Source organism: Callospermophilus lateralis, chromosome 12 (genome assembly GCF_048772815.1).
Source record: "Callospermophilus lateralis isolate mCalLat2 chromosome 12, mCalLat2.hap1, whole genome shotgun sequence".
Taxonomy (NCBI): domain Eukaryota; kingdom Metazoa; phylum Chordata; class Mammalia; order Rodentia; family Sciuridae; genus Callospermophilus; species Callospermophilus lateralis.
In genome coordinates this window covers 61,450,665-61,477,564 of record NC_135316.1, presented here as the reverse complement: position 1 = coordinate 61,477,564, position 26,900 = coordinate 61,450,665, and the positions used below count along the sequence as shown (strand labels likewise).

Here is a 26,900-nt window from a genome sequence, read left to right as displayed (position 1 = left end):
CCCAGAGAGACTATGTGATAGCGAGACTGCAGAATGCATCACGCCAAACCTTGATGTGTTTCTTTCATCTAGCCCTTTCCTCCTACTATTAATTTTTTTTTTTTATTTTTAGGAAAAGAGAAAAGACCCGCACCTTAATCTCTTCAAATATTCACCACTTTTATTCTTCGCCAAGGTTTTCTTTTCTAGATGAAGAGGACTGGGAGACTGGGCCATTGGAAGGAGGTGCTGAATAGAAAGAAAAGAGAGGCACTTGACAGCCCAGCCCTGTGAATGCAGAGACTGTTTCCCTTCTAGGGAGAGACAGGGAGAGTGTGTGTTGGAGGACTGGGAGGGTGGCTCCCCCTTCCTTTTTATTCGGCCTCCCCCCTCCCCCTTCAAATCTGCACGTCCAACCATGAGTTGCCTGTTGATTTCCTTTTGCCTGGGAAGAAAAGCAAACTGGAATTAAACTGCATGGAGAGAAGTCCTTGCTCACAGGAAGAGAATGGGATGGTAGTGGCGGCTACTGGCTTCGCGTAGATACCAGAGTGTGTTCCACGACCAGAGGCGGAGATATATCTATATATTTTCCCCTCCCAATAGACTCACACCGCAAATGCTGATCAAGCTGTGGCTTTCTTGATTTCGGGGGAGAGCCTTTACCGAGGAAGAGAGGGAGGAGCCTGGTAGGGGGAGGAAACTACAAATCGGGACACTAGTTCTATGTGCTGCATTTCCTCCCCTCCCTTTGGCTGCTCGGAAAGGAGAGAGAAAAAAAATACGCTTGGCTGGGAGATGCAGTCCGCCGCCGCCGTTGCCTCAGCCAGCAATGCAAGATTAGATCTCTAAATGCAGCAAAACACTGCCTGAAAACAGACCAGCCTGCGCAGCAAGCAGACATTTCACAGTGCGCCGACGAAGCTTCAAAAAATATATCTGTGACTCTCTGTTCGTGATCCTCATTCCCATCAATTTCATCACGGGAGACGAGTAACAAGTAAGGATTTCACTTTCCGATCTGCCTGGAGACACACCTCCCCGAACCCTCCCCCACCCGATGTGAAGAGTATTCTGTAGGCTACCGGCTGGAGTGGATTTGCAGCGCCCTAGCGGGAGCCAGGAAAACCTACCGATTCTTTAGCTCATTATCATCCCTCCCAGACTCGATTTCCTTCTTATCGCCGGCCTCATCGCTCAAGTTTGAGCCTCCTGAAGTCCAGGCGGGAGAGACAAAGCCCCGGGCTCGCCCTCAGCCGCAGGGAGCCGCCGCCTTGCTCCAAGCCGCTGCAGCTCCGCTGCGCCGCTGCTTCTCCCCCAGTGCGGATGCTGTAGATCAACAGGTTCGGGGAACTTGAGCGGAATAAGGAGAGACTGCCTGCTGCCGCAGCCCGGGTGCGGAAGGAAGGAAGGACTTACAGACTTGTGGCTCGCGTCGCGCGCGCGCCCTCCTCCCGGGCCCCAGGCTGGCGCGCACCCACAGGCTTGCCCCTCCAGTCCGGCTGCTTCTGCCCCCACCCCACCGGTCTGGGATGTACCTTTCCATCTGTTGCTGCTTCCTTCTATGGGCCCCTGCCCTGACTCTCAAAAACCTCAACTATTCAGTGCCTGAGGAACAAGGGGCCGGCACCGTGATCGGCAACATCGGCAAAGATGCTAGACTGCAGCCAGGGCTTCCGCCCGCTGAACGCGGTGGCAGCGGCGGGCGAGGCAAGTCGGGCAGTTACCGGGTGCTGGAGAACTCGGCACCGCACCTGCTAGACGTGGACGCCGATAGTGGGCTGCTCTACACCAAACAGCGAATCGACCGTGAGTCCTTGTGTCGCCACAATGCCAAGTGTCAGCTGTCCCTCGAGGTGTTCGCCAACGACAAGGAAATCTGCATGATTAAGGTAGAGATCCAGGACATCAACGACAACGCTCCTTCTTTCCCCTCAGATCAGATCGAAATGGACATCTCCGAAAACGCGGCCCCCGGAACCCGCTTTCCCCTTACCAGCGCACATGACCCAGACGCGGGCGAGAACGGGCTCCGCACCTATCTGCTCACGCGCGATGACCACGGTCTCTTTGCACTGGACGTCAAGTCCCGCGGCGACGGCACCAAGTTCCCAGAGCTAGTCATACAGAAGGCGTTGGACCGTGAACAACAGAACCACCATACACTTGTTCTGACTGCCCTGGATGGCGGCGAGCCGCCACGGTCTGCTACCGTGCAGATCAACGTGAAGGTGATAGACTCTAATGACAACAGCCCTGTCTTCGAGGCGCCCTCCTACTTGGTAGAACTGCCCGAGAACGCCCCGTTGGGCACCGTAGTCATTGATCTGAACGCCACCGACGCTGATGAGGGTCCCAACGGTGAAGTGCTCTACTCCTTCAGCAGCTACGTGCCCGACCGCGTGCGGGAGCTCTTCTCCATAGACCCGAAGACCGGTCTTATTCGTGTTAAGGGCAACCTGGATTATGAAGAGAATGGGATGTTGGAGATAGACGTACAGGCCAGAGACTTGGGACCTAACCCAATTCCGGCCCACTGCAAGGTCACGGTCAAGCTCATCGACCGCAATGACAACGCGCCGTCCATTGGTTTCGTCTCGGTGCGCCAGGGGGCGCTGAGCGAGGCCGCCCCGCCTGGCACAGTCATCGCCCTGGTGCGGGTCACTGACAGAGACTCGGGCAAAAACGGGCAGCTGCAATGTCGAGTCCTAGGTGGAGGAGGGACAGGTGGTGGTGGCGGCCTAGGCGGTCCCGGGGGTTCTGTTCCCTTCAAGCTTGAGGAGAACTATGATAACTTCTACACGGTGGTGACTGACCGCCCGCTAGACCGAGAGACACAGGACGAGTACAATGTGACAATCGTGGCGAGGGACGGAGGCTCACCTCCACTCAACTCCACCAAATCGTTCGCGGTCAAGATTCTGGATGAGAATGACAACCCTCCTCGTTTCACCAAAGGGCTCTACGTGCTGCAAGTGCATGAGAACAACATTCCAGGAGAGTACCTGGGTTCCGTGCTCGCCCAGGATCCCGACCTGGGCCAAAACGGCACAGTGTCCTATTCCATTCTGCCCTCGCACATCGGCGACGTGTCCATCTACACCTATGTGTCTGTGAACCCCACCAACGGGGCCATATATGCCCTGCGCTCCTTTAATTACGAGCAGACCAAGGCTTTTGAGTTCAAGGTGCTTGCTAAGGACTCTGGAGCACCCTCGCACTTGGAGAGTAATGCCACGGTGAGAGTGACAGTGTTAGACGTGAATGACAACGCGCCAGTGATCGTGCTGCCCACGCTGCAGAACGACACCGCTGAGCTTCAGGTCCCGCGCAACGCTGGCCTGGGCTACCTGGTAAGCACCGTGCGCGCCTTAGACAGCGACTTTGGCGAGAGCGGGCGCCTCACGTACGAGATTGTGGATGGCAATGATGACCACCTGTTTGAGATTGATCCATCCAGCGGCGAGATTCGCACGCTGCACCCTTTCTGGGAGGACGTGACACCCGTGGTGGAACTGGTGGTGAAGGTGACAGACCATGGCAAGCCCACCTTGTCCGCTGTGGCCAAGCTCATTATCCGGTCAGTGAGCGGCTCCCTGCCAGAAGGGGTACCCCGGGTGAATGGCGAACAACACCACTGGGACATGTCTCTGCCGCTTATTGTGACTCTGAGCACTATCTCCATCATCCTCCTAGCGGCCATGATCACCATAGCTGTCAAGTGCAAGCGCGAGAACAAGGAGATCCGCACTTACAACTGCCGCATCGCCGAATACAGCCACCCTCAGCTGGGCGGGGGCAAGGGCAAGAAGAAGAAAATCAACAAAAATGATATCATGCTGGTGCAGAGCGAGGTGGAAGAGAGGAACGCCATGAACGTCATGAACGTGGTGAGCAGTCCCTCCCTGGCCACTTCCCCCATGTACTTCGACTACCAAACCCGCCTGCCCCTCAGCTCGCCCCGGTCAGAGGTGATGTATCTCAAACCAGCCTCCAACAACCTAACTGTCCCTCAGGGGCACGCAGGCTGCCACACCAGCTTCACAGGACAAGGGACTAACGCGAGCGAGACCCCTGCCACTCGGATGTCCATAATTCAGGTAGGAGACTTTTAGCGTAACTGGGACTGAATTCACTTTATTGCTGGTGTTGGAGCTGTCCTGAAACCTTTAGAACGGGACAAGCCATGCTGCCAGCAACAGTGAGGGGAATTTTGAAACTGAAAATGGTTTAAACTTTAACACTGTGTGTACATCAGATTTTACACATAAACCCTCACATATAATAGTCTGAAATCTGTAAGATGTAAATGTCTTAATTCTGTTGCTTTTTTAAAGTTTATTTTTGTAGATTTCAAAATGTTAGCAGTGTACAGTAGTCCTAGTTTATTTTACTTTATTTGTTGGTCTACATTACTTTTTGAAACACAAATTCCAGAATAGAAAAAAAGTAATTCTCTTTAAAAGACTTTAATTCATTTTAAAATTTTTGATGCTAAAATGAAAGGTAATTATATCTAAATATTAGCTTCTAAAATTACAGAATAGGAACTAGTCAGAATTCTAGAGCTTAAATCAATTTGACTAAGTCACCACTCCCCAAAAAGTTAAAAAGTGCTTTAAAGGACACAGATCTCATTTATTCTTCAGATGAAGCTGCAGCATAATGCATTAGTGTAACTTATGCTTTTGAATTGTAAGTTAAACACTTGAAGTTATTCCAAAAGTTTGAATAAATCCAGTCTAGGGATAGTGACCTGTAAATATCTAGGAAAAACTTAAAATTTGTTGTATCCTGTGATTTTTTCTGATGTTTCTTGAAGTCACTGAGGAATGAATAGAGTCACAGGATCATTATGCAAGAGAGTCACAGAATCATTTTGTGCTAATGCAAATGGAAGGCAAAGTTGCATTGGATTTTAGGTTGCATTTAGTTTACATAGGGTGGTTTTCAGTATTTCTAAGTGATGTTTATTATATATTATTTAATATGATTCAAATCTACTAATATATGACAAAAACTAAATGACTGACAAAGCATAGATACAGATTCTTTAAAAGGGTGGCTGTATTAATATCCACTCTTTTATTCACATTGAGTTGTGTCTCAGAAAATCTTAATTTTTGTTCACTATGAATGTGTGTTATTACAAATTACTCTGGATGAGCAGTGCTTGAAGTTTAAAATTGAGCTTAACTAAAAGTGACACTTTGGGAGGAAAATTAGTGCAAGGTAAATGAAAAATAATTTGTTCATATTACTATGCTTTGAAAAGCAAATAATTTTTAATGACACTTGACTCAGTAATGTTTTTATTTTAAAATTGAATAGCAAAATTTAATAATCCTATTCTTTCACATAATAAGTGTTCCACATGCTAATTTTCAGCAAAACATATTTTCCTATAATAGCACAATATCTTGGTAAAACAAACCCTTATTCTTGATATTGTTTAATACTAATGTATCAATTATAGTATTAAATCCTACGTTTATAGTGTTAACTGTATATCAGTAATCATGATTTTGGGGAGTTCTATATAAACCTAAAAGGAATTTCCCATTTTAAAAATGTGGTTTCTGTGCAAGTCTTTCTGTGACTGTAAAATTGGTATGTGTGATAATATTTCTAATGGGGAAGATAATGCTGAAATGTATATATGTGTATAGGTATTTTTTGCAGCACTGGGGGTCAAATTCAGGGCACATGGGAGGCAAGCAATCAACCACTAAACTATACTCCAGTTCTAAAATATATATTAGAATCTATTGCAGTTATTTTGTAAATACATGTCTATTGTAACATTTCTTATAGTTATACCATTAACAATGCGAAGATGTCACAAAGGGTTAATGCTTAATCCTTCACTTCAATTGCTATAAGTTGAATTTCCATTTAGTTTCTAACAACAAAAAAGTAATTGGTGTAAGTTGAATTCTCAGCAAGTCTGATTTCTTGGTGAGACTAGTGGGGAACAATGTTTGATTAAAATATCCAGAAGTTTTTAAGAGACAGTGATGTCTGTGCTGTATTTACAACATGCTGTCCTTGAAGCTGATCACTGCTTAAGAGTGATAATGCTGATGATTCTTCTCATTAACATTAAAAAGTCAAAATTGCAAACACACACACAAATATACAATTTTAGCAAAAAACAAAAGGCAAACTGTATTGATAGTCTCCTTTAGAATCTTAACCCATGCCAAAGACACAAAGTTTGATTTTTTCAAAGTAAATTAAATTCCCATATTGTTTATGTCCTGAAAATATTCTCAGCATCAACTGATAAAATAACTTTTTGTTGTATTGAATTTTTGCAGTCTTCTAAGGGATTCTTTGTAAATTCCTAATATATTTATTTATTTTTAAACGTATCAGTTTTATCTCAATACTTATTATGGAGAACATAGTAAATTAACTAGTGTCTTTTTAAATTGTGAAACTGGTATCCTGCAAACACATTGTGCTAAAGTGGCATGCTTGAGTGAAAGCACATTGGTATAACATAATCTTCTTTCAAATGCATTTATTACAGTGTGTACATAATATAGCCCAGGAAAGAAACATAGCATTAATTTCATGTGTATTTCTGAAGGTAGACTTTGAATCCACAAAGTTCACTTGTACTCACAGCTACTAGGTGTGGTTCATCTTTTTGTTCCAGCGTTTTGCAGACTGCTTAGAAGTTTCAGAATATAATTCTACCAAATGAATTGGAAAAAATTTTATAAGTGTGTTTCAATACCCTGGTACAATGTGATGATAGAAAATTTAAGAACTTTGTGACTTATAAGGTTCATGTTACAGCTAAGGCTCATGTTACAGCAAAAGTTAAGATTTATTTAAACATCAAAGCATTTGTGTGTGTTTCATAGCATCTAAGATGTAAATTTTAATGTCTGCAGGTTTTTCTTATGCACAAGAGTGCTTTTAATGAATGTGGATCTAGAATAATCATGTAACCTGTATAGAAACAAGAGTTTGTGAGACAGAATTTTACTTTAGGTTTTTATCAAGTTCCTTGAATAAATTAAAGCAACCTATATAGTGTTTAAACAATAGATTTTAATAGATTAAAATTACCCACAGTAGAGTCAATTATACCAAACATAGTTAATAATTAAATAATTTGTTTGTTTTAAAACTACAAGACTGATTTTGAAGCATAAGATCAAAGATTTTATGATGGGAAAGGCAGATAGATAGTTACACAAATTTATAAAATCTTTTCCATAGGAGCAATTTCCATGTGCATTACTTCATGTGATAATATGCAACCTAAAGTCAAGTGGAGATTATTAATAATAAGAATAACTACTAATTTTGGTTTATCAAGAATTTCTCATTATGTCTTAGGGTGACTTATCAACAGGTGTTTTCGATTAAGGCTTCCTAAGAGGTGAAGAAGCTGGGGACTTCTCACTTATAGGATTTCCAATTTTGTTTGAAGATCTCTTTCCATTTTTTTTAAGTACTACTACATGTCATTTTAACATGATTTCATAAAAGGAAATGTATTGAACCAGAAAAATAAGATTTACTAAAATAAAATTTTTAAAGAAATATTTTTTTTGGTGTTTGGAAGATCAATTTTAATTATTCATAACGTTTAATGATTTTAATGATTCATAAACATCCTTTATGATAGGATGATAGAATTCTTTTGAAATATACGTATGACCTTTTCAATAAAAAAGAATTAAGCATATGGTAAATATATAGATTCCATCCAAACATATAAAAATGAGATTGATCTGTAGAGAACTAGATATCATAGTATAAACAATAAACTCAGTATTTCAAAATGAAAGGTGAAAGTAAAAGTCTTTCTTTAATAGCAACATTATCCACTTATTCCCACTTCTCCAATACAGGAGGTTCTGAACTATAGAGACTCATAACAATGATTCCCAAACTCCTGACCTCCTTCACACTTCATACTATAGGATATTAATGATATTAGTAACAAATATACACTGTGAACAATTTCATTTGTCATTTATAATTTTGCAGGTATTATGCTGCAACTTTTATTCTAAGGAGGCACCTTTGATTAGTTATATGTTTTAATTTCTATAAACTATATATAATATCTATTAATAGGGGTTGTAGTTTGAGTGTATCATTCCTGGACTGTTTTTCCTTTTGAAATGTTTTGAGAACATATGAGGATTAATTTCTAGTTCAGAGGAACAAATCACAGTCATTAAAGATTTTTCTTTTATTATGCATTAAAAATAGAACAAATAAAATAGTAAACTTAATTTAAAATGTAATCAGCCATTAAGTGTTTAAAGTTTCTTTGGAGAAGAGTTTTAAATTATTTTAAAATTTCAAAATGAGTACCATTATTCATTATATTCATTAATACTTTTATTCATAGTTACATGTGTGTCTGCGAAAATTTCAGCTCCGATATAAATCTATGGGCATTTCTCTATTTCTCAGTAAAGAAAAACAAAAGAATCTTATTTTTTTAATAATAGTTGATAACATTTCATCAGGCAATAATTTCTTTATTCGTTAGCTTTTAGTTTTCAATGAAATTTCCAAAATTCTAGAGAGGTGATATTTTGTCATATTAATGCAGATAATAATTCATCAGGCTTTTAAAAGTGTAGGAGTAAGATAAGTTTTAATTTTACTTGATTGTATGAGCGAGTCCTATAATTTCAATATATATTATCACATATGAGTCTGTACCAAAGACTTGGGATTTTATTCTTGGCATCCCCATGTTATTTAAAGTTCTATGTGATCACAGAAAAGTATGCTTTAAAATTCGTAACTATATGAACATACATTTTATCTATTAATAAAAGTTACATTTCCTTAAAGAGATAGCAACTATTGACTATATTTTTCAAGGCATGCATAAAAACACACAAAATATACTTTCCAGAGAATTTTTCCCATAAAATTGATACAATTATATACATTACTTGCTTCTTTATAATACAATTCTTATATATGAGGTTAAAGCATTTATTCTTAAAATAATGCCAAATATTATCTCCATGAAAATCATGAATTTTAGGTATTTTAAGGCAAAAGAAACCCTTCACACTCTTTAGATAAGCATTTAATACTTTATAAAATATAATATTTGTATTTTATGTTTTAACACTATTGTTAAATGTCAGATTTCAATTTTTTCTGTTAGTGTTGCTTATGTAATATAATGCAACAGAAATAAATCTGTAAGGATACCAGGTATAAATTAAGAAAAATATTTTGTTTTCTAAAATTAATAAAGATATATATATATATATATATATATATATATATATATATATATATATATATCACACATTTATTGTGGTAGAAAAAGTTTGGCTCTGCATACATTTAGGAAAACATGAAAAATATTTTGGCAAAATTTAATATGTGTTTATATGTATATGTGTCTTTATATGTTCTGTATGATATATGTGAATACTCAAAATATTGGCCTATTATTATATTTCTTATAGTTCAAAGAAATTCTCCTTTTTAAGGAGAATTTCAAACATATGTTTTCTTGAAAACATTTTAGAACTTGGTGATTTAACCATTTTAAAGTTTCCAAAATTTGAAATTCCATAAAACACAGTCATCCTAGAGATGAGGAGATAAGGAATGACTACCCTTCATCAATTGGATTTTATATAGGTTTAAAAAGGTAAAAAAAACCTATTGTCATTCAATTTTCACATTGTTTGGAGCATGGCTGGAAGAGTTGTGAAAATGTATGTTGTGAGCCTGATGATGAAAGAACTACAGAAGGAAGAAGTCACTATAATTGGGCTCATGCCAGTTAGGAAGTAAAACTTAACTCCCTGATGCTGAGAAGTCTTGCAATACACTCAATAGTGGGTAAATTCTTACAAATGCACCTGCTAATTATGATATTAGTCACTGCTCTAGAATGTATTCCCCTCAGTGATACTTCTGTTTAATAAATCCCACAGGGTATTATCTTGAAGTCATCTTTTAGTAAAATCATTAGGGAAGAGATTTTTTTTCTGCATTAAATTCCTTCAACCAATGATGGTAGAGTTGTTACAGAACAGTATAAAGTTCAGTTTGCCTATCATTTTGAAGATAGTGTGACTTTTGCCACCCACCTACAAAACACTTTCAAAGTTCATCAGACCTACACTAATCTATTGTCAAACTACTTTAGTAAAGGAGACTTTGACAAGAATTTCCTTCAATGGCATACAGTATTTTACAGTTAGTCATAGCTTTCACCACTAGCTTTGACAGTGATGTATTGCTATCCTTTGGTCTCTTGAAATAAATCATCTATGATAAAGAAGTCCTTAATGGCATCAACATCCTTGCTGTGACTAAGCAGAAGCAGACTCCTGCTTCCTTGCTACTGCAGAAGTTTAAGTTCAATATTTTTAAGGTAAAACACAAAAAAATCTAATAAAATATAGATGCAAAATTGTGGCTATGTGGGTGGCATCTTTTACTTGTGTGCATCAAGTTCTTCAAGTGAGGTTAAAAAATTGGTTTCAGACAATGTTTCAGAGAATCTATTGATATATATGTGACACACTTTTGTTTGCTCTGGTCCTAGTGACATTCTGATTATTGGTGTTTGTAGGCCTTGCCCTGGATCTATTCCAGGCATTTTTATTATACTGAAATGGTTCTTATAGTTCATTGAGTATCTACCATAACTGTGCTGAATGTGATTGGTGAATTTGCATATATTTATTCAAAAAATAAGACAGTTAAACAGCATAATTACGGGAAAATGAATCATAACAATAAAAGACTATTTAAGTTAACAAGCTTTGTGATCAAAGGATAAATACAGGTTGTATAAATGAAACTTTATATGTAACTAATCTACATAGACAGACTTTGGTCTGATTAGAGGAGTAGAATATATTAAAATAATTTAATGATATTATAAATGCATTTTATCTCAGTCATTTTGAAATATTGAAAGCTTGTATTATCTTTATATTTTTTTATATTTCTATTTAAAAAACATTCTCATGAACCATATTTTTCTTTTAAGAAAAGTGGGCCCAGTGAAGATAAATATAATTTTATAAGCCTCTGTTTGGTTCTGAAATATATCTTGTCTAAAAATTATTTAATACTTTTCAAACTTGTAACATTTCTGAATTTTAATTAGTGGAACACATTAAAGTGACAATTTAAAAGACAGTTTCTTGTTTACTGTCTTTATCAGCTAAAAACAGCCTTTGTAGAGTTTGAAAACTAAAGCATTAAAAGTCAATTTTAAGTTTCAAAGCTGTGCATTCACAATTATTTTGTAGATATTTACTATTTTAAGAAACATTGGTTATATGTTTGTAAATTATATTAATACATTATATAGATGATAACTTTATATTCTGAAAGGTTGTAATATTGTTTCAAACATGCTTTCATATAACAGATTTAACTTACAACATGACTAAATAATCTTCCATTGACTATGGTGCTATATATATATTTTTTTCAGCTTTCTTTATTATGGAGAACATAGTAAATTAACTAGTGTCTTTAAATTTTGAAATTGCTATCCTGCAAACACATTGTGCTAAAGGGGCATGCTTGAGTGAAAGTATGTATGTATCAAATAATCTTGTTTCAAATGCATTTATTAGTGTGTGTTTATAATATAGTCTAAGAATGACACACAGCATTAATTTCATGTGTATTTCTGAAATAATTTTTTAAGAATATAATTTAAGCATAAGTCATAAATTTATACACATCTTCATAGTATCTCTAAATGAATCTTTAATAATTATGTGTATACATAATTTCCAGGTCTTCCAATTCAATAAAACACAAATTGAAATATCTACATGTAAAAATTTGGTTATATCCTATTCCAATAGTTTCCTTTTAAGAATGTAAAAGCAACAGGTTTTTTTTTTTTTTTTTTTTGGAGACAAAAATAGTTTCAGTAGTTAAAATATCTTTCTTAATGTTATAGCTCAACTTTTGGCAATACATATCTTAGAAAAATTCTTAAATTTATATTTGTAGTATGAACATTTCCATCAGTTTAAGAAGCCTAATATTATACTTTTCACCCTTAAGATAGAACATTCTTTTTCTCATCACAGAGAGAAAAGACTCACCATAAATACGTTTGCAAAAAGCAATTTATTTTATTTCTTGCATAGCATACTTTATCAGATTATACTGAAATTATTCTATGACTCAATATTTGATGTATATTTGGTATTCTTTCACAACAGCAGAGCAAATTGTATGTGCAGAACTGAACTTATAAAAGCAATTCACCTATGGTTTATCATGAGAAGAATTACTAAGCACATTTGAAAAGTAGCAGTACATGCTTTTTATCGATGTTTCCTATGTTTGCAAAATAATATGCTTCAAATCTTCATCAAATTTACTACAAAAATATTTTCCTTTCAGTATTTTGGATCAAAGGTGAGTTTGCTTTGAAAAGAAAATATTTTCTAGCTCAAATCTAATAATTTCTTAATGATACATCATTATATAAATATTAGTCATAAAAACTTCACAATTTTAAAAAATAGTTTATTTTGACCCTCAGTATATCTTCTAAATTTTGGTGAATTCTGTTGCTGTATTTTCTGGGAACACAAATTTCTTGTTTTCTATTTTGCTTCTGCAGTTTTTTCATCTATTTTATAAAATTATATCTCAAATCAATTTTTTTGTATTAAAATGTGATTACGAGAAGTTATAAGTCATGCAAAAATGATAAATGAATTGTCCATTTTTATTATTGTTTTCATTATGGTAGAATTAAGAATTTCATAGAAACTTACTTTCACATGCCTTTAAGGCAAGATATTTGATCATTTGCTTTATTTTCATTACTATTTTTTCTTTGTATAATGTCATGTTACATTAATGATTATTTTTTGTTTTTGTTTCAAGTCAGTGCCTTATTTCATATTATAATCTTGACTGAGTAAATCAGAAATTCCTGGATTAAAAAACAGTAATTTTGAAGGTATACAATGACTTTTACTGGTCAAGGTATCCATGGAATGCCTTAATATAGAAATCAGTGAAAACATCTTGGCATTACTTCATAAACCTAAGTGTGGAGTAAGGTACAAGATTATTGATATATTGATATTATCTACATGTCTGTATAAAATATCATATATATTTATATGTATAAAACAGCAAACATTTTAATATCAACTCATAGAAAAAGAAAATATCTCTAACCTTGCACTTTTACTGTTGGCAGAAGCATGGATAGTAATTATTCCAGGTCCTGACCTTCTTAGGAAAGCTACTATTTATCCCTTGAAGTTAATAAGGATGGAAATAAGAGAACTATCCTATTTAAAAAAAAAAAATATCCCACTCACAGGGATTTTTAAGGGTTACTGTCAAAAGTGTATTCTACACTCTGGCCCTGTTATAAGATGTGCCAATACCAACAAATGAAGCAATGTGCCTAAGTGAAGAGAAACTAAAAAAGATGAGGATTACTTTTAAATAGACGTTTTTCTTCTGATTTTGAGCAATAGACTTTTCACAATTTTTTATAATCAAGACAATTACATAGTAATTTGGGTTAGAATGCATGCCCAGTTCCCCATCTCAAAACCCAATTTGTTACCACCTGTGGCTATTTCTATTAAAAAAAAAAAAAAGAAACATAATTACTATGAGTCTCAGCAGTCTTAGAGTAAATTTTTGCAATTACAATACCTCCCTTGGGCAGATGTGTGAAAATGGTAGATTAATTCCTGCCAGGATCTTTCTGTTCCTTGTGCATTTGTAGGTTCCGTGTCTCCTGCTTATTAGAGTGGCTCTGTTTGCTCTGGTTAAAGGTTATGTCAGTGTTTCTGTAGTAAATCTCAAGAAATAAAAATCCACAGATCAGACACTGAGTTTTACCCTAGGTGAAAAGTTGACATGTAACATCTCAGGAAAGGAGTATATACTATTTCCCATTACTCTCCTCTGTAGTCCAGTTAAACTGGAAGTAAATTGGAGTAAGACCAATTAGCAGTGTTCAGAACGCATGACTTAAAACTACTAGGTTAAAAAAAAAAAAAAAAGTATGGCAAAATAATCTGCAAAACATTAAAAAGCCATGGAAGTAACTTTATTCTATGTTGATCCCAAAGCTACTTGAGGTCTTAGGATTTAAGAGGGACAATAAAGATACTAAAACTGGATGGATAACAGGAGGTGTGACACCTTGCTACTTTCCATTCCCTCCATTTTGTTGCAGTGGTGGCAGTGCATAATTCCATTTCTAGTATGAAGTTTGCATTGGTCCACATGCAAAATAGTACATGATATTAAGTAAGAATATTGTTGAACCTCTGGATTGGCGTTTTAATTCTCTATTTGTAAGACTGAGTTATTTTATCTCAAAGAAGTCTAGATAGCAGAATACTTGAAGACAGGATTCATATTTGGCAATGGAGTTGAGATCACCTAATGGTTTCTGGTATATAATAGGCACATTAGAAAATATAAACTCTTGGCAAGGAAATCAAAACTTCTACAGTTAGGTAATTTCCAATGATCACCAATGCTATCTAGCTGAAGTATGGACTAAGGATAAAGTCTAAGGTAGGTAGGTAGAGATAAATAGATAGATAGATGATAGATGATAGATAGATAGATAGATAGATAGATAGATAGGGCCAGTTCGTAAATCATTTATTTTAAAATGATATGTTCTGATAATTTTAATTTATACTCATCACCTTTTAAATAACTACAAAAAATTCTTATATGATTTTATTGGTTACAAATTAATTTAATGGAGAAAAACAAGTGAATAAGATTTTCAATTATAAACATCAAGCTTTCACAGAATCACTTTATATTATAAATGCAACCACATATTATAATATATTCACACATGAACTTGCATACTTGTATTTTTTTATATCAAGAGATGATTGCATTGACTATAGAATATATTTTCCCATTTTTTAGTATAGTTCATGAAACACTAAAATTATGCAATTAAGATGCTATATTGATTTACTTAAGCTTCAAGTCCCATCCAGCTTTAGTAAATTAGTAATCTATTTTGATAATTTTATCTGTATTAAATAATTTTTCAGATATTTATGTTTGTGACAATACTGCATAAAGTATGAATCTGTCATTTTTAAAATAAAGTTAGATTTTACCTAAATCAAAAACAGTTATTTTGAAATTACATCTATTTTTTATTGGTTGTTATATAATATTATGATTTTATTACTTTGATACCTACCACCTGCCATTTGATAATAAGAACATAACATTGACAATTACCAAACATATATAATAGTAATAAGCCAATTTACATAATATCCCCAAAATTTCAAAATCTACTTTATGTAAGTGGTAATGAGATTTGCATACACTTATTGAGGAAAAATAAACTAAGTATTCAAATAAACATCATGTTTCATCATGTTTCTTTCAATAATGTTATTTAAAATACTTCCCCAGTCTGTGGAGTTGTCTAATCCCTAATCACTTACTTGATTGATAAATAGTTAAATCGTTTCTAAAAAATTCATTGAAACTGTTTGCCACTTTTAAGTTATATTTTGATGTGGTCATTATTTTTCTGGAATTTTTAATTTAAAATTGAAATTAATTTAAAATTTAAGTTTTAATTGCTAGAATAATGCTCTCAAGCAAAATGAGTTTTCAATCCAAATTAAAAATTCATTTAAAGCTAAACATGTGGTTCAGTGATAAAGCATTTGCAGAACATGCACAAGAGCCTAGGCTCAATTCTCAGCACCATAAATAAAAGGAAAAAAAGAAAGGAAAAAAGCAAGGATGGATCCTCACTTGCCAGAGTAGCTAAGAAACAGGAGGGGGAAAAAAAAAAAGAAAAAGAAAAAGGAGCTTTGAAATGTAACTTTACCATGTTTAGGAATTGTTTTAAAAGCTGTATACAAGATATGTATATAAAAGATTTAACTAATAGTGTTAATTATTATGTAAAATTATGGTACAAATGATGGATTCTTAGTATAAAAATTATATACACATTTATATACAAGTTTATCTGTAAATTCTCTCTGAAATATTTGGAATTTTTTTTAAAGGTACACCAGCAATCAGTGTTACTTATCCACCTGGGGAGGCCATCAGATATGTGTTGGCTTTGTCTCCTTGCAAGAGACCTTTTGCAGAGCAAATGTGCTCTCACAGCATAGGACAGAAACTGGACCTGTCATACTCAGTCTGAATTTTATTCATTCCTCTCATTGTGGGAATTTTTCTTAAACTAATGTACATATACATGCCTTCTTTCAAAAAATACAGCTTAGATATTTACTGGAAATGCAACTTCCAAAGAACGTTGGTAAAAAATATGAACATTTTGCAAAATTATCAGTTTTCAGGCATTTGTTAGTTTTATATCAACTATGAAATCTGAAAACACATTTTGTCTGCTTAAAAACTCTAAAAAGTTCTTCAAACATTTGAAAAGTGTTATCTAAAACATCTAATGTTGAGAGAAGCAAAGGAAAGGAATTATTATTTCTATATTGTACTGATGTGTTCTAATTCTATTCTTGTCTTTTTCAAATTGTCTCATATATGATATCTCAGTGGAAGATGTGGCTTTTATGGGGACATTTAAAATATTGTGTATTTATATATATGTTAAATATTTCTAAATTCAGTATATATGTTTATGAGACAAGGTGGTGCTCACTGGATTTATGTTTAACTTTACACACATATGCACGTGGAATTCATATAATTGAATTTCCATAGTATAGACATATCAGTATGGGCTGGATTAAATAATATTATGTTTGTCATTTTAAAAAATGTAGTTGATAGACAAAGAGTTGTATAGTAGTTAAAATTTAAAAATTAATCCAGGCTTCAGGATATATTTTTACTTAAAATGTTTATTTTCTTTTTCATTAAAGAAAAATAAAACTAAACTATAAAATAAACTTCCCAACATAACGCCCTCTTTTTTCTTCTTCAGGCAGGAGTGTGTACTAGTAAGGTATAGTGAAGATAAAATCTTCTATCTGCCACTCCTAAAAAAATAGAATGTTAATTTTTTTCTTTTATTTCTTGGTAAATCTTTTTCTTCCTGCATTTATGACAATGCAGGTCTGATGAGTTTATCATATAATGAATAAAACTTTATATCCAACTTAGTCAATAAATTCCTTAAAATTATTTTTAGTTGAAATTTCCCATTGAGACTCTGCAAACTTGAACTTGATATTTGTGTTAATTACTCATTATTTCACTAAAGAACTCTAATCTCCAAGGAAGCACCTGTTATTGAATATTGTTATTGTTTGGGTTTTTGAGGTGCAAGCACAGTATTGGTAATGGAAGTGCTCTAGGAGTGAGGAAACGAAAGGGGCTCTGGTTGAATATCCCCAGGTAATATGATATAAGTAATTGGAAAGTGGATATATCATTTCACTTGGTTAATTGTAATAAACCTATTATCTTGTTAAAGCATTAAGGTAGAATCAACATGTTGGGAAACAGATAAAAGGTGCATGAAAGCATTTAAAATTCAATCATTAGGTTTCATTGCACCCATCTGCTCCCAGGAAATATAATTAGAAATCTGATTTGATGACCTTTAGCTGCCATTTTGGGGCCATAGTTTTCAAATATGTGTTTTCAAGTTGAACATTTTAAGTTAATTTGATAAGAACCATACCGGATGCATTTCTAACCTAATTACTTTTTTCACAGACAACTTGAAAAACTAAAATCATGCTTAATGGGCTGGTGTAGATTTGACAAAGAGTCAAAATACTTATTTAAGCTTGAATCTGGTTAAAAGCAACTACTATTCAACTTGATCAAAGTTTCTATTAACTAGAGCAACTGCTCAAATTTTACTGTTATTTTATGCACAGACTCCTACCTCTCATTAATTATTCTATGGGTTCATGTTACACAAAAATTATACTTATAACATCTAATTATGCTAAAATTACATACCATAGCAAAAGAAAAACATCAATGCGATTATTTAGCATTTCAAGTGATTATCCTACATTTCAAATTTTGGGTACCCCCATGGTTTTTGGCCAAGATAAGTATGATATTACAGAACCTCTCTAGAATACTTCTTATGTATTCACTTAGAAGGTTGAGATATGATAAATTATGTGCCTAGCATAAGAAGTACATTATGCAAATCGATTAAGATTTCTTGTCAGCATTTATGTACTGCTTTGCTCACTGAAGTTCATGTAACTTGGAAAAGAGTCATGATTAGACAGGTGTTTCTTTGGCCCATGAGATCAAATTTCTGAAATATTTACATAGTGGCAAGCCAGATGTACACAGTTTAACCTTATAATCCCATTTCACAGCTTTTCCAAATACTTAGAAACTTATTAAGTGTGAAGCTGATTATTTTGGCAGCATATCTCCATTAAAAGGATTCAGATACTCCTTATTTACAAGCCACTGCTGCTAATGTAATCTAGTATATTAAATCAACAGGGAAACTGAAAGAGGAGAATTCATCCAAGGGCTAATTGACAGGGAAGCTTTTTCTAAAGCTTTATAATTTGGTTTTTATTGACTCCATAATATCAGAAAACACATAGCACAGTGAATGATGGATACTATGCTACTACCATTTGGGTGTTAAGTGGTTATTGCTCAGATTCCTTGTACTTCTACAATAATCTTGATACACGCCACATAAGACCATGTATCTGCTCTGTGCATATATTCCTTTCAGCATTATCTCAAGTGCAAAACTTACAATCATTTGACACATGGAATTATTTTAAATGCATTCATCTGGATTTTTTAATGAATAGAGGCAATACAGAATGATGTAATAATGTGTCATGGTTTTCATTATGCTTATTTATTGGTTCTGCAATAATGGAAAGAGAGCTTATTGTTATGCCTTCATCTTGAGCTATTTATGCCCTATGGTACTGGATACACCATTTTATGTTGGTGATGTTCTGTCCTCTCACCGAAAAGGGTATCAGCATTCTTAAATCAAATTAGACCAGGAAAAGAGTTCCATAATTTGTCTTTTTAATAATAAGTGTATAACTTTTATAAACTACTTTACTCAACTCGAGTAAACTTGTGTACTTTCAGAGAAAGAAAAACTATTTTTCAAGCTATATATGACAACTCATTTTTGTATTTTTAAAATAAAAAGAATTAGAAAGCAGGCTATGAAAGAAAATGGCAACTGTTTCACTTTTTCATTTAGTTTAGGGAAAAATTCCATACTTCATGTTTTAGATTTAAATAACAATGTGTCTAAATCATCAATAATAAAGTGACATATGTAGGGGAAATATGGAATTAAGGAACCTATAAAGAAAATATCTCCATGTACAACTGAGATGTAAATATTCAAGATTTTTGGACCCACGATTTTTATACTGTTTCAGATATTCTAGAAATGAAGCTATGCCACTGAGACTCAGACACTGTTCGTCTGATGTATTTGGATTCAACTACTTTATCATTGAACTGGGAGTATGTAGTCAGCCTCCAGGGATAAATCGCCTACATTTGACTGCAGAACCAGATACTCCTTTCCTTCTTGATTGTTTTAACAAGTTTTTTTTTTTTTTTTTTTTCTAGTTTCCCCTTGTAAACACAGATTTTACTCTTGGGGGTGTGGGGAAACTACCACAAAACACTGATAAAAAATCTGTGTTTTTGTAAATTGTTTTCCAGTTTTGTGTCTGAGTTTTTTTTTTTTTTTTTTTTTGCAAATTTTGTATGTATCTCTTCCATAATTTTAATAAGAACTTTTACTTACTGGAAAAGTTGTACTTAAAAATCTATACCTAAAACAATGTCTGGGGTATAGTAAGAGTTTATTACATCATTGTGGACTGAAAATTCAGAAAGTTGAATTTATCAAGTTTAATTCCCTATAATTGACTACTCAAATATAGATACTGTTAACCTTTTGTTTTGTTAATCTACAATTTCTTCTCCCCAAATACAAAGTTCAGAGGACTTATGTCTGACTATTGATATTTTTTATTTACTGTATTTAATATAAATATTAATTTTTCACTGTGAGGGTATTAATATATTCATTATTGAGATATTTTATCAGTTCTTGCAGAGATAGTTATTAATGCTGAACAGGTACTCAAAATATCACTCTATAATAGGAAAGAGGGCTTACATGTCTAATTGCAAAGGATTTGGAAAAAAGAACATGAACAAGTATATACTTCTACTTCATATATGAGCATAGGTGCCCATAATATTAGGTTTTTTCACAAGAAGTTGCATTTTTCTAAATATAGTAAGCTACATTTTACTAAAAATATATAAAGAGTCATATATGTATTTCTATGTCAATAATGTAATTTCACATTATCTTAAAATGGTGGAATTCTGGACCAATCAAAGAATATGATTCCTTTAAGTTACTTAGACTATGTAGATAGTTTACACTGAAATTCTATTCCCAAGATTCCTGGTTGAAAAAGAGATAAGCTCTTTAGTCCAGGGCAAGTTGTTTCACCATTTTTTTTTTTTTTTCTGTTTTCTTATCACATATGATAACACTTGGTACTCATCTGGTTGTTGTAGGAATTAAAAGTGAAATATGATTTTCATATAAGGCATATGGTTGTTTCTTTTTGTTTTGTTTTGTTTTTTGATGGTAATGTGGATTGTGCATGCAAGGCAAGCACTCTATCAACTGAGCTATATCTCCAACCCCAGGAATATGTTTAATACTAAGTATTGACTAAATAATAATACATATCACTATTATGATTGTTAGGAACAAATATCATAAACTATTTTGAAGCACTTAAACTTTAGAATACTGATAGGTAGATATCTTCTTTGTAAATGATATTTCAGTTGGCCTAAATTAGTAGTTGTTGGGGCTGTAGTTGTGACTCAGTGGTAGAGCACTTGCTGGCATGTGTGAGACCCTGAGTTTTATGCTCACCACATGTAAATAAATAAATAAAATGAAAAATCCATTTACAACTAAAAAATATGTAAAAAAAAATTAGTAGTTGTTAAAGAACAGAATTTTATTTTAGAACAATGATTAGGAAGTAATTTTACCAGAATACTAATTAATGTTATTGAAAATTACCACTTGCACTCTCTAAACCAGGTTTTGTCTCTTTTGATTTTAAATAGACAATTTAAAAAGATAACCAATTTTTGGTGGAGTATCTTACAAAAATTGGTATCTAGATATCTTAAGCTTCTTAAACTAACTCAGGTGTAACACATGACTGTAATCCCAGGTTCTTAGGAGGTTGAGGCAGGATAATCACAAATTCTAGGCCAACCGGGGCAGCATAGCAAAACCCCTCTGGGGGAGGGGGGAATTCTTCATCAAGATTAATTAAAAACTGTGCTTTTTAAGCAGAGACATCTTGTAGGAAGACAAACTAACACTAGGTATCAAATGAAAAGATATATGTCCAAAAAATTGTTGTAAAACAATGAATTTTAGCAATATAGATACTTAAGATTGGTTCTGTATTCAGTCATACATCTTTTCTCATAAGGAAATTAAAGTATATAAGTTTTTTACATGTACATAGACAGCTAGGAGCTAATATGATCTGATTCAAGAGTTGAGGGTTCTTGCTGCCACACCACTTGAAATCTCATGATTAGCGTGCATTTATCATATTAAAGGAGTATATAGAGCAAAAGAACATTATATAGCATAATAATTGCTTCTCTGAAGTACTGAAACTTTGTACCTACACTGTTACATTTGGAGGAGAATTCTTTAAAGATTCCACATGTTGAAAGTCAAAAACTTGCCAACCAGGTTGTCACACACCTCTAATCCTAGCAACTCAGGAGCCTGAGGCAGGATGATTGTAAGTTCTGGGTAGCCTCAGCAAGTGTGACCCTCAGCAACACCTTAGTGAGAACTTGTTTGGGGGAAAAAAAAAAAAGGACTGGGGATATAGCTCAGTGGTAAAGCACAACTGGGTTCAATTCCCAGTACTAAAAAAAAAAAAAAAAAACAAACAAAAAAAACCATAACAACAAAACTCTGCCAGAACCTACTGTATAACACAGTACTTCAGGGTTTCAGACTGGGGACCTAGCCATCATTTTAAGAGGTTCTCTAGATTGAACCTTTATAGTAGAAATATTTTTACATGTTGTAGACTGCAGAAGTCACGGAGGATGCTCAGATTTAATCTTAATACTGACTTTGCTTCTTTAATTCTAATTGAAATTGTCCAATAGATTTCATTGCTTTTCTTTGTGTTTGATTCAAAGAGTAATAGTTATAAGAACACAGCCATTCCAGGGGGTGTGACCTGGCAATCAAAACTCTGTAGGGATCATTGAGCATGATAAATCCAGGAGGATCACTAGTTCAAACCAGCCTCAGCAAAAGCAAGGTGCTAAGCAATTCGGTAATGCCCTGTCTCTAAATAAAATACAAAATAGGGCTGGGGATGTGGCTCAATGGTTGAGTATCCCTGAGTTCAATCCCCCCATACCAACAACAACAACAACCAAAAGTTTGTTTATTTATATTACTTATCTTGGCACCTCCAGATGGCTTTTCATGAAAATCCACAGGTCTCAGTTACCCCTTCCATTAAAATAATAATGATAATTACAGTGCCTGCTAGGTGAGGTTGAAAGGAAAGAATACAATGTGTTGTAATACCAAATAGGTGTGGGAGCACTGAATCTAAAGAACATGTCCTGAGTAGAAGTGAGTGTGAGATTTTGGAAGTAAACAAGGACTTAAGATGTTTCTGGGGAAAAAAAAAAATGGGTCTTTACTCTTATCCTAAGTATATTCCAGAGGAATTTGTAATATACTTCAGGAAACTTCATGCGTCTAAGTGCATTTTTTTTTTAGGGGTTCCCGTAGGTGGTATGGTTTCTAAGTTTTAAATAGTTTGGAATTTAATATAAACATGCTCCAAATCACTAAACACTGAGATCCACTTAAAAAAATATGAATAGTGTTTCAATCAGATGCTTTTGAAACTGTAGACTCAGAAGGGAGTCCAGATCCTACAAAGAAAGAAAATGACTAGTTTTTTTTTTTTTTCCTAAGCTATGACCTAATTAAGCATACTGCATTTCCAAAATTCTTTTATAATCTTTTATCTTCAGGAGGCAAGAGAGTAAAACATTTAATTATATGGTTAAGAACAGAGTTTTAGTCTTTCTAAACCAAGAGTCAACAACTCTTTTTGATAAGGACCAGATGGCAAATATTTGAGGGTTTGTGGGCTGTCATAGTGTGTGTTCCAAATACTTATTAGATCCTTGAAGGCAGGCATAGAGGACATGTGAATGAGTGGGCATGACTGAATTCTGATAGAATTTCATTTTCAAAAACAGATAATGGACCACCAGCCAAATACTCTGTAAGGCATTTGACCATTGACAATATTTCTTAGTTTTTTAAAATTTTCTTTAATGTATGCAAAAATTTGTACTATGTCAGTTGTAAAAATTTTTTAACAAAATCAAAATGATAGTCTATAATTTTAAAACTAGATATGAAGAATGTTGGCCTATTGTTTCATGAAATGAATGTCATGAAGTAACATTTCTTCTTTCACTAGAGAAGGCTTCTTGGAATTAAAGCCTTAAAACAAAGTAAAAGCTGTAGATCCATGAATTAGATATTATGTGACACTCCGATAAAGATTAGAGATATTTTATTTCATTTTGTGCTAATGTTTAATTAAAAATATTAACCTTAGTGGAGACACTTTGCTTTATTTTAATTTCAGGTATAAATGCCTACCTAAAAAAAGACCATTTCCAATGAATCATACATTTTAAATATGATACTTACTCTTATATTTCAGAGAGGAAATGATAAATATTCTAGTAACCTAATACTAATTTGATTAATAATTAACATTTTCCTCAGAATTGGAAATATCTTTTCCTTTGTAATTTCTGAGGGTATGTACCATTATTACTTATTTATTATGCCCTAAATTTAAATTTCCATAATTGTTTTCTCATCTTGTTTTTTTGTTTGGAAACTAGAAATTCAAAGCCATTAATCAGGTAAACCTAGAAATTTTTTTAAGTAAGTATGTTATCTTTGAAGCCTATATAAAAGTTTAAAGGCTTCAAAATGTCCCATAGCATTTATTAGTTATTAAAACGCATTTTAGTTGATTAGCTGATTGATTGGTTTGTTGATTTATAAAGAATTAAAAATTCTCTATTCCAATCAAGAGTTAGAAGGAAAAATAATAATTGACTGTATCTTTCGATTGATGACTTAATATTTTGAGGCACAAGACTGGTGAATTATGTTTACCAAAATCATTGTATTTCTGAAGTTGTCAATTTCTTTGTGAAAAAATAAACTAATGAAATATATAACAGAAATATGCTCTCTTACACATTTGGTTTACTTAATTTTTTTAAATTTTGCTTTGGAATTTTACATAATGATTGACTAAAGATAATATCTTAAATTTCTTTTGCATTTATAAGGTAAGTGTTTAAAAGTGCCTATTTTGACAACTTATATAAGTATAATGATGGTAAGTAATCATATGGTTAATCATACTGCATGCTTTAGAATATTTGAAAATAAACTGCCATTATTATCTTTTATGTTATTATTCAAAGAAAACATATAATACTAGAATTGTATATGCTGTTCAACATATTAAGATAATCTAATATGAATATATAGAAAGACGAAAGTATAAATCCTTTAAAGACTTTATTAGGGATGATAATAGTACCAATTTTGCTTAGTATGTAACAGTAATTTTAAAAAGTACTTTTAAGGCGAGTTACATTAATTTCTCATTAACTCATTTTCAAAAATGCAGGGATGGCTCATAATTTTTCTTCATTTTCTTAGGCAGTACCACAACTGACTGGTGCTGAAAGTCTCTGGAAATTATCATTATTTTATAATGAACTGAGATTATGGCAGGTAACTCTATGAAGATCACTTAGCTGTAGTTTCTCTGTTTCAAACAGAATGTGAACAATAACCACTGTGTCACCCCTTTGGCAGTTGAAAGAGTGAATAATAAACATTAGTAATATTGTTTTGCAATCCTAATGAAAGTCAGTACTCCAAAACTCCCAGGGCTGAAGGTTTACAATGGTAGCATCAGAAGCACATTTTGATTCAGTCTAGTATAGTTTCAAATCCTATCCATAATTGATTGCTAAATGAATCAGTCTAAAAATTGGTCTGAGTAAATAACTCAAAAATTTTAAAATTTTCCTTTTACTTATTAGCAAGTTCCTTAAAACTAATACAATAACATTTTAAGGAAATGTTTCTACCAGAAGACTCATCATTCATTGTGATGATAAGTAAAATAATGCCACTAATTTATTTCCTTCCCTTCTCTCTATGTTGAGACCACTAGAGGAAGCAATTTCAGAATTGTAATGAATTTTTATAGGCCACGTGTAATTTTTGAGTTTCCAGTCTTGGAGTCCCAATTGTAGAGAATCCAGTTTTAGATATTCCTTCCAGTAGGAAAATCCTTCAGCATTCTTAATAGAGATGGAAAGAGCATGGGAGGAAGAAAGCAGAGCACAGTCTCCAGAGACGAAAAGTCTGGCTAAGAAATGGCAAAAAAAAAAAAAAAAAAAAAAAGCAGAAAAGAATTCTGATCTTCTTCTCTATTGCAACTGGAATAAAAAGGGAAGACAGGGTGTTGTATGGGGCTGACATGGATAGGCAGACTGCACTGATGGGGGAACTGAGGATGTTAGAAAGAACAGTATTTTAGTGTGCTTTGATTTCTTTCCTAAAGGCATATGACACTTTACAGATGCCAACAGAAAGCACCTCTGGCGTTCAGTGGCAAATTGGGGCCTCCTAGAATTCAATACACAGTAGGGATGAGTAGTATTCAGCATTGTGTTCTGTCAACAAATGACACTTAAATTTTGATTATCTCAATTTTATTTGCTCTTGCCAAAGATGATTCCTCAGTATTTGTAAATTACGTAATTACATTTCAGCACACAGTTTTTAAAGTTATCAATGACATTTACAAGAGTTAACAACAGTTACTAGAAATTTTAAGATCACCTTACCAATCTAAGTCATATTCATTGAGCAGTAAGTAATTTTTTGTTTGCAGGATGTTCCCATTTTTAATTTAAAAGAATACCATTTTTTTTGCTCAATGTGGTGAGACCATTCCATGTTTTTATTATGACTTTAGTAACACAACACAAATGTCGACTACACTATACTTGTATAAAATGTATTATTTTGAAAACCACTGATAAATACAGTTATTGCCATACTTCATGCACTTTAAAAATTCCAAAGCCATAGGTGCTGTCAGATAACTTTATAAGTAGTGGCTTAAAATGCTCTTGCCTACTTCAGCGATGTAGAAAGAACCACACCATATATTCTGTTGAAGGCAAAGCTATCAGAAGCAATGTCTGTATGAAAAGGCTTAAAATGAGTTATTTGCCTCTTAACACTCCCTTGAGTTTAGTCTGCTGCAAAAGGAATGCTTGTTATCAGTGTGAAAAGCAGTGCTTTTGAATTAAGGGAAAAGTTCAACTTGTGTTGTTTTCAACCCAATGGCATCGATGTATGTAATCAACCTTATGTCTCCAGTTCAAAGGGATTTTTCAAAATTACACTCCCCATTCCTTAACCCTGAACATTCAAGTTTGATTTAATCCTGTATCTAGAGTCATTTACTTTTAGACAAATCTGTTTTATTACACATCAACCTGAAATTAGTTTGTGAGGTAAGGTGATTTCTTAATGATGACTTCAAAGAGTAAAAGGTTTACTTTCATTTTTTCCTTAAGAAGTTTTCCTCCAGATCAATATATCTACAATTAAAACCACCTTCATTTTTATATTGCAACCAGTGGGAGAGTCACTTTTTATTGAATAGACATGCATTCACTCCCTAGTTTATCACAAATTTTTAAGAACAATGTTGACACAAAAATATAAAATCGTATAC

The 26,900-nt window shown here is 33.9% G+C and overlaps 1 protein-coding gene across 1 annotated transcript in view; it reads left to right on the top strand.

Moving 5' to 3' along the window:
- The first annotated feature begins 979 nt into the window (after positions 1–979).
- Positions 980–26,900, top strand: part of Pcdh17 (protocadherin 17) — a 91,843-nt gene continuing 65,922 nt past the window's right edge. Inside the window, exon 1 of the mRNA XM_076872519.2 lies at positions 980–4,079. Coding sequence (XP_076728634.1) covers positions 1,512–4,079 — 2,568 coding nt within the window. The 5' untranslated portion in view covers positions 980–1,511. The remainder of the gene's footprint in view (positions 4,080–26,900) is intronic.